Raw genomic sequence first — 12122 nt, forward strand, 5'->3', positions numbered from 1 at the left:
TTTGTTGCTACCTGGTGGTCATCCTGACATTTGCAGCCCAAATCATCTGCTCTGATCTGCAGAAGCCTTCCAGCATCTGAAGCAAAAGACCTAGAGATCTTCTCCTGGGACAGCAGATGTTCTCTGCTTTGAGGAGCTATGGTCTGCTGTGTTCTCATGCTGCTTTTCATCTACTACACAGAGAAGTTCATCAATGTGGGTCTGTTTGCCATGTGAAAATGCACTGCCGAAAATGCAGGCAAAGCAGAGTAATTCAACAGTCGTACAGCCTTGTGTTATCTTTGTAGAATCCACAGAGACGTACTCACAGCATACACACTCTGTTGGTGGCGGTGACAGCAGCAGCAGCACAACCACCACCACCATACCTATCTGTAGGACTTCAGAGGAAGAGAAGAAAGTCACAGTAATTAAAGCACCACATTATGCAGGAATTGGGCCAGTTGATGAATCAGGAATTCCAACGGCAATTAGAACGGTAGGAAATGTGTGTGTGTGTTTGTGTGCACTTTGTACAATGAATGTCTGGTTGGCAATGCCTTTTTTACATTCTTCTTGGCTTTATATAATATGAAGTAAAATATGCACCATCAGAATCGCAGAATACCATGTGAGCAGCGGGAAAAAGGACAGGTATACATGAAAAGCCTTGTTTTAATTTGTTATTTTCATTCCCCACTATACAGCTGTTAGAAAAACGTTTGTTTGCTCCATCTTTCCAACCTCTTTTAAAGTTTGCTCAGTGTTTGGCACCTCCTGCCACCTTTATCAAAATGCCCATGCATATCCTGCCTTTCCTTGTGACCCTGAGTTGGCAGAAATAAAATGAATGAAAGAATGTACACACCCACATACTAAACCATCTCTGACTTAGCCAGTAGAGCCCGGGAAGCACAGAACAGAACTAGGTCTCTCCTTTGCTGACCTGGAAAGAAGCAGAGAGGAAGGCTGATTTCCAGGTCAGTGCTGAAAGCTTGCCACTAGTTAGTGCTTGAGTGCTCTTAGGATGCCACACTGAAGTGTTTTGTTTTCAGCCAGGCTGGAGCATTCTTTCCACGCTGCTGCTCCAGCAGCCCTTTCTGTCTGGGCCAGGCGGCCGCAGTAGCTGCTGCAAAGGGGGAAAGAACACGTTGCCAATCTTCTCAGCTAGAGGAAGACAAGGGCGAGGAAGAGCAGGAATGGAACCAGCAGAGCCTTTCAGATTTCAGGTGACCTCTTTGAGCGATGCAGGACTTCAGCAGCAGTGGGAGGCCCTTGCCTGCCAGTGGCTCACTCCAGTGGGATCAAGTCAGGGGTGGGTGGAAGGGGGGAGGACATTAACGGAGAGAAGCAAAGTTGCTGGAAAGTTTCAGGTCAGGGAAGATGAGACACGTTTTAAAAACTAAGAACAGAGGAAATTAAATGGTCCTTGCTTCCCTCAAGTATGGTTTTCATGCAATCTTTCTTTTTAAAACAAATAACTCCCGTTGCAACAATGGTAGATTTCTGTCTCATGTAAAACTGACAGTTCCTTTAATGATGTTAAAGAGATCGTTATGATTTTCTGAAGCCACAGCTTGATTATATAGAATGGTTATTATTTATATTGACATATGAATTAAATTCCTCCGATTTGTATTTTATGGACTTGGCATATAGCCAGGCATATATTGAAATCTTTCAAATCAGATCCTTGGTTGTCTGGGATTTATAATGATATCCTGTTTGGGTTAGCATTTTTTTTTAAAAAAAAGAATGCCCATTGCATAAATGTTTCATGATACCCTGTTCAATTCTACATAAGTTTGATCAGAAGTCACTCTTCTGGGTTTATGAGGGCTTCCTCTTGAGAAAGCATGCATAGAATTAGATCTTTTATATCTTAGCACAACTACACAGGGATGAGAGGCATAAAGCATTATGTTTCATGCACCACAATTTAGAGCTATTTACAAAGTTGTTTTTAAAATGCAATGCGCACAAATTCACCTTAAGATTCAGATAAAGTAAATCTACAATACAATCACCAGTATTTTCAGCTGCAGAGGATATTTACATGTATTGGCAAGTATCTTCCTCAGTTAAACACGGTTTATGTATTCATTGTTCTAAAATTTGATTTAGAGAAATGTATACATCTCCATGCCCAGCTTGGTAGAAGAAAGGTGGGATGATAAAATTCATAAATAATTAACTACAAGTAGTAGGTAACTGCTGCAGTGTAAATGAGCCTGGGAGTTGTTCCACTGAACTCAGTCTGACTTCCAAGTAGATATGCCTGGTACTGCTCTGCCAGACCTCAACTCATCTTATTATGATCAGTGGTGCAAGTTCATGATGGTTACTTAAGTTTCATTGTTTTCAGCTACTAACATTAGCCTTTGACTCCAATTTATCCTTACCTATGGAAAATAGAAGAGTCTTGGTTAAAATACATGTTTAGTTATTTCTGGTAACCCTAATGGATTTCTGCTGATAAAGAATGAATGAAGGACGACACTTTTGGATTTTGTTTAGAGTTAAGAGATGAGATACGGGATGAAGAGAGTACTTGTTGCATTTTAAGAGATGGTGAAAAGTACTAAAACTGTTTATACTTGTTGTGATGAAGGGGAAATTTACTTCTTTGTATGCTTTCTTTTTTCTTTTTCTTTTTTTTCTCCTTTTTTCTCTTTTCTACATTTTTTCTCTTTTCTTTTTATTCTTTCAATTTTTATAGTTTGTATTAGTTTTTATGTTTTCTAATTGTAATCTTTAATAAAAATTATTCTTAAAAAAGGAAAATAGAAGAGTATCATTTTAAAATCAAATGTGTTTTCTGATCCATGTGGCCCTTTCATTAAATATGTTTGCAGTGCTCTGTTCAAGCTCAGTTGTGATAAATGTTCTCCTTTGCTAGGAAATTTAATATACTTGTTATAATTCTTCTACTGTGCCTGGATGATTCCTAGAATGCCAAAGTGCTCATTGCTACTTTAAAAGTAGCTTTGAAGGTGGCTCTTAATTGACATGGAAATTGGTTTTGCTAGTTGCCACCATGAATATGCCTTCCAACTAATCTGGATTTACCTGTAGCCTTTCCTCATCCAATCCAGGATACTCAGATTCCAGTCTTGGTATAAAAGAAAATTATATCTGAGGATGCTTAGCACATTGATGACTGGCACTGAAATAGCCTTAAGATTCCTCCCAGGGAATGCATGTGAGTCACTGTCACTAGAAGTACCAGTGATAAGAAAATATATCAGCAATTTGTTATTCATTTCTTTTAACAGTTACAGGAGTACACATGCATTTTTCCAAGAAGAATTAGTGAATACAAGCAGGGCTGGTCGTAGTTTTACTCAGAGGGTCAACAGTTTTGGTCTGGACCTCTCAGTAACTGGAATGCCTAAAGTAATTTGTCTGTGCATTTCATGGGGACCAGCAGAATATGATGCACTTCTGTGCAGTTCAGAATCATGCCTACTTATTCTTTGGTATCTTTGCCCAAAGACAGAACACTGAAGAGAAGAAGCCACATTTTTAAGCTTGTTGACTTCTGCAATGAAGTATGAAATTAAAAGTTTTGGCTTCATCAAGTAAAGGCCAGCTGCAAGAAAGAGAAGTTTTAGTAGTGCAGCAAAGCTGACTACTGTATATTGTGCCATTTGCTGAACAAAAGTATCTTTCAGCCAAGGGTTTGGAACGACATATTTTTGCAACATGTAATGTCTACCCATTTAGGAATTCTGATCACTTTCCAAGAGCTTACAGCAGCTAAGCACCCTATTAGCCTCTGGAGGATGAAAATAAAATATTCTAACTTGGGTAATTTTAAGCCGCTCTGTTATGGCTTACTTAAAATACTCCACGCATTTGAGACTATGTTAGAATTGTCTTATTAACTTGTTAATAATTGGCCAGTGAAAATACTACAAAGGATGAGGATATCTGTTGTATCTTGGGAGCTGTTTTGGAAAATACAAATTCCAACACGCTGGCTATGGAAATCATTGGCCTTTTGAATTTTTCATGTATAGAATTCATATAATTTCATTTCTGTTTTTTAAGACCCGAAACTGTGTGAATATTAAAATACATTCGGAGTAAAATAGAAGCTAGTTTATGTGTATAGATGTAGCTATTGTAATATAATTTTTAGATTTCTTCATACAGAATTAAAGTGTAGAGCTAGATAGAACATTGAAAAATAATGGAATAACCCTCCCCAAATATATGAATAAATCATTTCAGATGTCAAAGAAGCTTTTGTAAATAAAAATATTAGAGCACATTTTAAAAGCACAGTGCCAAATAGTAAGATATGAAGTACATATGTATGCATGATTTCCATTTAATAGAATTATGTCCTCTATGTTTTTATTATATACAATGATTAATCTGTTCCTAAAAAGGATAAGGGACATAGGCTTAGCATCTTTACATCATATTATAAAATAACATTGTATCACTTCCAGAGATGCTGGTTGTGCATGGTTTTGCATGTTATTTTTTTATTTATTTTTGTTAAGCAAATATATAGGGCCACCCATCTATTCCATGAAATGCTGGATTTCCACCACCCAATATTTGGAAAGTTGCACTTACTTTTTCTGTCATGATTAACCATCCTTCGGCATCCTCCTGTGTTTAAATCGAAGACATGGGCTTGTTTCCAACTATGGCAGTTTACAAAGCATGTTTTCTTAAAGCTGCACTTGTTAGTGGCAGCCTTTGGTTGCTTAGTTCTTGTTTGATGTAATTTTGCCTCACCCACACCACAAACAACTGATGAACTTTCAAGAAAATTATGGGCATTAAACAATATGGATGTGGCTATATCTTGGTTTCAATTCATGCTTTCCTAGAAATGTTTGTGTGTGTTTATTAGATTCGGGCATATGTGATTATTGCATTTCTCCTCCCCAAAAGGAGGTAAGGTTATGCAAGCATACACTCTGCCTCTTGACCAAAGGCTGATGAGTACTCATTGAGCACCAGCCCTCTTTCTCGTCTTGCAGCAGGGCAGGAGAAGACAGTGTAGCTGAGAAGATGTGTTTCTGGGAATATAGTAGAATGTCTTTCCCTAGAATTATGACAAAGCTTACCACTCCCAGAATCCTGCCTGGGAATCCCCCCACTGAGGAAAGGGGCAGGGGGGAGTTGGATAGGAAACGATGGGCCATCCCAGTTGGATTGCTTTGGTTTGTGTGTATGTATCCATAATTTCAAAGAGCTGACCTACAGCTTAATCTCCTGTGTGGAAAATAATGTCCATTTAGAAAGTATGAGAAACCCATGAATATTGTTACATGTTGTGGAAATCTGTTTGATGCATATTTAGGAGAAAATTAGGTCTTGCCCAAACTCAACTGATAGAGCATCAGCAGCAATAACACATTTTTCTTACAATAAGTTAAAGAAGATAAAGTGTTATTGCTTGCAGTGTCTCAGGTTTTATGTTCTCTACCACTTCCCTGTTTCTTTACAAATTAATCAAATACCCTGGGCTGAAGCCAATTTTCATCTAAATTGCTTTCAAGAAAATGAAATCAGCTTACATTTATATATAACTTAGTTTCTTGCCTTGCCTTTCTGTAAAATTTCCAACGTTTGATCATTGGAATTTTAAAAACATTCTATAATGTATCCAGCTATAATGGAGTATTGCTGTTTTTCCTAATAACAAATGTTGCGTGTGCTTGTTTCCACAAAAAGAATAAAATATCTTTACTTTAACTTGATTTTGTTTTACTACAAAACTAATTGACAAACAATGGATTTTGCCCACAAAAAGTCTGCTTAGTTGGTGGTATACGTGTTTTAATCACACAATTCGGTTTGTTTGCTTCATTGTCAGTCTTCTGACTATCTGGATGACAAATAAATCTATTATTTATTTGTGAATAAGTAAACTTGGTCCATCTGGATTTGTTTGATGTAAGTAGGGTTGAAATACTGTAGCTAGCTTTTCTGGGGGGGGGGGGTTTAACATGGGCTTTTAGCCAATGAAAATTACAGGCCTACTTTGACAAAGGGTTACTTGATTATGGACTGTTACAGGAAGAATGTAGGGCAAAGAAGAAAAACTCCGGTGAGAATAATGCTTCTGTTAATGGTACCTTTTCAGATTAATCATCATCACTCAATGTCACACATATATTCCATCAAACTTTCAAGTAATACTTGTTCTTTTCCTTTATGCTATTATTCCCTGATAGCATAACAGTGGCATCTAGTCTTTTACAACAAAAAATATGCCTAACAATTGAATGTAGTTGAATGTAATTCAGTACATAATTCAGCACGCATCAATGGATAAAATTAACTCCTAATGTTAGTACTGGTCTTTAGATTCATGGAATCTGATGAAGGACACTGCCATCTTATTTGTTTTATTTGACTAGGATCCTTTTCCACCACATTTTTATTCTGTGTATAATCAATATATTGTATCATTTTAACCCTAAACCAAACAAAACACACCAACTATTTATGTGGATGCATCAAGAGGCTAAATGAACCACTTAGTTACCTATTTTTAAGTAGTCTTGCTTTTGTACTGATTATTTACCTGCTAATTGTTTAAAATTTAATTTCTTTTTAGACTGTTGATAGGCCAAAGGATTGGTATAAGACAATGTTCAAGCAAATCCATATGGTTCATAAGCCCGGTATGTATAATTTCTACTTCTTGCTTCCTTTTTTGTAGACTTGCTAACACATTAGAATTTATATAGATGGTCCTTTTATTGTTTATTTATTGATGTGATATATCCCACCTCAATCCAGAGGGATAGTAGGCTGATTATAGGTATTAAAAAATGTAAGAAAAGCAACACTCATATCCAATAATTAATTATAATAACATCCATAACTTTCATTTTCCATTTTTATTTATGTGTTTATTTTTTTATTACAATTATTATAATTTCCATTTCCATGACTGCCTACTCATGCACGACTCTGAGTGTCTTACAATACTGAAAACAATCTAGAACTAATTGTCCTTTAGACCGGATTAATATAGACACCAATGGATCTACAAACAATTCTCAAAGGCCTGTGGAAGGGCCAGTTTCCAGAAGGCCACAAGAATTAGGGCTACTCTTGCCTGAGGAGCAGGCGGTTCTCATACCTGTGACTGAGCCTCTCCCACTACACCACCTAGTAGATGGGAACTCTTAGTAGACTCTCCCTGGCTGCCTGGATTGGGAGGCAGAAACTATTTGGGAATCTCTTAGAGCAGTGTCTTAGAGACCCATGCCCCATGCCATGAAATGTCTATGTATTGTATCTTCAATCCAGCAGAAAAGTCTCTTAAATGCAGTTCACTATTTTTGTTCAGTTAAAAAAACTACTTATTGGTCTTTTCAAGAAGAAGGGAGTGAAGAGCTTAAAATGAATGTGTTAAAGAGACCAAACAAAACAAGTTTTCATTTGCATTCCTTGGAATTGGCAAGGCATGATTCCCATTGCTACTGTCTACCAAGGCAACAAATCACTTTAACTGCTTCAGTAATGGAATGAAATTAAAGCTTCTCTCTGCATATCCATTATAGTTCATCTGTGGCATCTTAATTTGAATTCTGGTATTGTGAGTACAAGTCTGGTGCTGCATCACACTGAATCTTTGCTTGAATACGGCAGCACATTTTTAATTATCCTGTTTCCATTAAGGGAAGCAGAAACAGTATCAGCGGACACAGTGGGTCAGCCATGTCTTTCTTTGTAACTCTTCATAGCTGCCTTCTCAGGAAATACTCATAAGTTTTCTATGTGGAGTTTGAAATAACTCTACATTCACTGAAATTAAGGCAATAGTTTTTTGACAGAGATATGAGGAAATGTTTAGTTAGTTCCTTTTCCACTCATAGCTGGCTGGTTTACTGCAAGCATTGTAGTATCCGTGATGACTTAATTTGGTCATTAATAATACACTTCACAAAATACCCTATTGAGGGTACACAATGAACAGGTATTTCAGTTGTCCTTTTTTAAAAGAAATCCTCAAGGTAAGAGGAAAAAGTCTTCTTGAAGATGGTATTGTAGGTATAGTTTCATCCGACAGTCTAGAGAACCAGGGAGGTGGACTTGAAGCAAATATTCAGAACCTGTTATGTAAACCCCAAAGGCAGAGGTATTCCTTAAGTCTTGGGAAGAGAGAGAATATTAAGAAGAGACTCAGGCTGACTCCTTCCTGAATTACTAGGGTAGAAGGGGCATGGGGAGAAACACAAGCTAACACGCAAGACTGTTATTATAGCCGATCTCAGTAAACTGTACTGTAGTTCTGATCTTCTGGTGGTGTGTGCTTCTGAATCTGCTCTATCTCAAAAGGGTTAGATGTCAACCTGGTCTCTGCTTTCTGGCCTTTTTGGCAAAAGGTAAAATTCGTTTTGTTCACTCAGGGCTTTTAAACACTGGTGTATTAAATAAATATTGAGTAAGCCATATTTTATTTTATAACTTGAACTCTTATCAAAATCTGCCTTACTGAAATCAGTGGGCCTCTTTTAAAATGCTTAATTTTGGTTGGATTATACTCCTATTGACACTCAGGTTAGTAGAGATGCAAAGCTGTTGTCCCTGTGCTACTATATCTAATGGTAGATTCACACTGACTTCCAGGGTAAGATCAATGTTATTGATCCTGTCCAGGGACTTCCTTGAGATGTACATTAGAAAAGTGTTGTGAGAAAAAACAAGGAGGAGGAGTACCCAAACTAATATAAAGGTTGAGGTCTATCCTATCCAGGATGTGATGATTGAAAAATAAGAAAATAAACACCACCAATAGTAAAATGTTTACCTGAAGGGGGAGAGTGTATGTTTACAAAGACCAAGCTGCCTTGCTGTGGATAAATGGACAGGTATTTCGCTGCTATAACATCTGTCTTTCTTTTTGTAGATGATGACACTGACATGTATAATACTTCATATGCATATAATACTGGTAGGAATTATTCCTTCCTTTCACATGAGTCTTTTCTTTTTGGTGCCAGCAACTCATAACCGTATCTTGCATGACTAGTTTTATCACTGTATTAAATTTCTGTATGTGGTTTTTGTTTCGTTATTTGCCATATATAAAAAATTATTGGCTTCTTTTCACAAGTAATCCCATATGTATTATTAATCTTGTCTTTTGGATTTTTACTGGTTCGACAACTTTTACTTTAGGGTGGAGAAGTGTTTGATACACAATAACGTGTTAGGGTAACTCATTAGAGCAGAGTCTCAAAGTATAGTATCTGCAACATCTTTTCCTCTGATGTCTTGTGCTGAGGGTAACAGCATCATAGAGTGCTGCTTTGTTTCTGTGCACAACATAAAGGATGTTCACAACCCAAAAAAGGGCATGTGTTCTGCCCCACATTGAGGAAAGAGCATGAGCACTGAAAGCAGTGGTTTAACTACTCTAATTTTCATTGGATTACAAGACAAAATATGAATTCTAAAAAAATTGCCCGACCATAAATGCCCATCCATTTCACTGATGTGAACAATATTTTAAGAGTACATTGGAAGAATTGTGAAAATATTTTAAGTTTCCTAAGAATAACAGAAAGCCTACTTGAAATGTGAATGTTATACCTCTATTCAGAATGATGCAGAATATATTGTCCCACAGGACATAACAAGTATTTTAAATGTCATTTCAGTTTTAAGTTTATGCTGCATTCTGCATTTGTATGCACAAAAATTTTCATGTAAAGTGATATTCCTAGATAATATTTTTTTAATGCTGAAAATTATTACTAACAAGAAAGCCTTTATATTTTAACAAAATTAAGAAGGCATGGATACACATGCAAATATAGAAATGTACATCAGTTTGTTTCCTTTTGTGTTTTTAGTAATGGTCAGGAGTCAGGCCAACCTTAGAGGCCATCATTAAATTATTTCATTTGATCTCATAGCTCAAGCAAGTTTCATTTTTCATCAGTGCATTTGTTCTTAACAAACTATCTTTAAACTGTCACAGAGGTGTGGACTACAAAAAAGGGAAAATAGTTAAGCCATAGACAAGACAGCATACATTCATGCTGGCCTAAAGTTTACTTGCTGTACAAGTCTTTTCTCAAACACTAATCCTGATTCAGTAAGAGAGATCTCTATGTGGAAAAATATTGGACAAATGGCTTGATTTGCCTGGTCCAATCATAGAGTTTCCAGGAGGATGCAGAAGGGCAACTTTATCTCCAGCAACAGAGTATGCATGTACAATACTCTTGGTCTTCATGGTTCATGATGCTCAAGAGAAGGCGCTATGGGCTGTAAACTACCTATTTCAAAGGTGAAGAGAAAATATAAGCAACTTTATTTTCCCACTAAATGAATTATCAACTTTATCTGAGGGAGAAGCAGCATTAGTCATATTTCATGCCAATATGGCAGAAGAGATCTGGATTAAGGCCACTAGCTTTGATTGAAAGCTAGTGATGACCAAATAGAAGATACTTCCTTCATTCAGCCCTGGAGATTAGAGGATGGTAGGAAAGCTTCTTTCACTAAATCCATGTTTGAATGGACTCTGTGTGTTGGCGGGGGGGGAGGTGTTAGGTTGAATCAATCCACTGCAGGATAAAGGCCTCTTCAGCGAAAGTTATGGACTATAATGTAACATAATGGTCCAGTAAGAGTTGGTAGACACATGTCTTTCATGTACTCAGTCGGGAGCTGAGAGAGAACGACTGGCCAAAGTCACCCACCCAGCTTCCATGCTAAGGGAGAACTAGATCCTGGGTCTCCCCATTCCTAGTCTAGTATCTTAACCACTTAACCACTCCGTCATGTGTGTGTGTTTGTGTGTGTGTGTGTACTCCTGTATGTCTGATATTAATGTTTAGATTCTTTGTGATTTTGTTTTGTCTTTCAATAGGTAACTTCAATCCATCACTTTCTACTCAAGCACACCCTGTTGCAAAGACTCAGACATACAGACCACTGACAAAAAGTACTTCTGACAATAGCACTGAGGCCTTTAAGGTCTCTTCACCTCCACCACCTCCAGTACCACCAGTTCGTCCTTGGCAAAGATCTGCCTCAGAAAAGTAAGCTCTGTAGTACTTATAATAGCAATTAATACCAATTAATCCAGAAGTGGCAAATTTAATGCTGTGTGAGAGCCATTATTTAAGTGTTTTGGTTTGTATTCATAGATACAGCATGACTGTCCATGGAAGGATTTGATTGACTGATTGATTGATTGATTGACTGACTTTTTGTATATATTGCCAATTTCCAGTACAATCATGGTGCTGTATAATAAACCACAATGAAGGTAATAGTAATATAGAAATAGTACAGAAATAATCTCATTTAAAACCATCTAACTGTATCATGCACTATTATAACAAAATGTATAGATATATTGATGGCATGTCTTAAATGAATGCCCTTCTGATCAGTTCTGAACAAGATGATTCCCACTCCAGCCATGCTCCCCCTCCCTGATGGTCAATCCGCAAGTTGACATGGGTTGCTGGAAGATGGATGTGAGTCTGATAAAATGTTCTGGGATTTTAATGTGTGACCACCCATGTGCACTGAGCCACAGATTACTTGGGACAAGCCCATGATTGCCATGGGATGCCAGGAAAGCCAGGAATTCCTGAACTCTACTCAGAGCCCATCATAAGAGATGGAAATTGAAGCCACCCAGCACTATAAGCTGGGGAGGCTCCAGTACTATTCTAGGAGCCCAGCAAGGGTTTCTGTCAAGCAGCAAGATGAGTGGCACACCAGCTAAATGCCCAGCTTGTCCTTATAGCCCAGTTTTACAAACAGATACTCACAGCTCACTACCTCATATACAGAGCCTCTGGCTGCCACCAAACTTTATAGAGGATCATCACCACTCCGTCTCACTCCTGTGGTACCAACGAAGGACCCAAAACCTGGGCAGGCAGATCTCACTCAGCCAGGTTTCAGTATTTATTTAGTATTTTTTTTTAAAAGTACCTTTTTGCCTTTTGATTTTTAAATATAATATCATTACTTACGTTCATATGGACCATAATTTTTTGGGTAGTAATCTTAGAAATTCAATTCAAAATCAGGAGAATCTCTATTGTAGTAGAACTTTCATTCCAGTTTTATTAATTTGTTCTTAGAAACCTTTGTGGTACATGCATTACAAGATAAATCAGTTGTCC

At 37.4% G+C, this 12122-nt stretch overlaps 1 protein-coding gene across 5 annotated transcripts in view; it reads left to right on the plus strand.

The window, feature by feature from the left end:
- SORBS2 (sorbin and SH3 domain containing 2) overlaps positions 1–12122 on the plus strand; it is a 178954-nt gene that overhangs the window by 112886 nt on the left and 53946 nt on the right. For all 5 annotated transcript variants that reach the window (XM_063310542.1, XM_063310540.1, XM_063310544.1 and 2 more), the window contains 4 exons: positions 288–478; positions 6569–6635; positions 8873–8917; positions 10847–11018. In XM_063310542.1, the coding sequence (XP_063166612.1) occupies positions 288–478; positions 6569–6635; positions 8873–8917; positions 10847–11018 (475 nt within the window). The remainder of the gene's footprint in view (positions 1–287; positions 479–6568; positions 6636–8872; positions 8918–10846; positions 11019–12122) is intronic.

This window comes from Candoia aspera, chromosome 8, assembly GCF_035149785.1.
Source record: "Candoia aspera isolate rCanAsp1 chromosome 8, rCanAsp1.hap2, whole genome shotgun sequence".
Lineage (NCBI taxonomy): Eukaryota > Metazoa > Chordata > Lepidosauria > Squamata > Boidae > Candoia > Candoia aspera.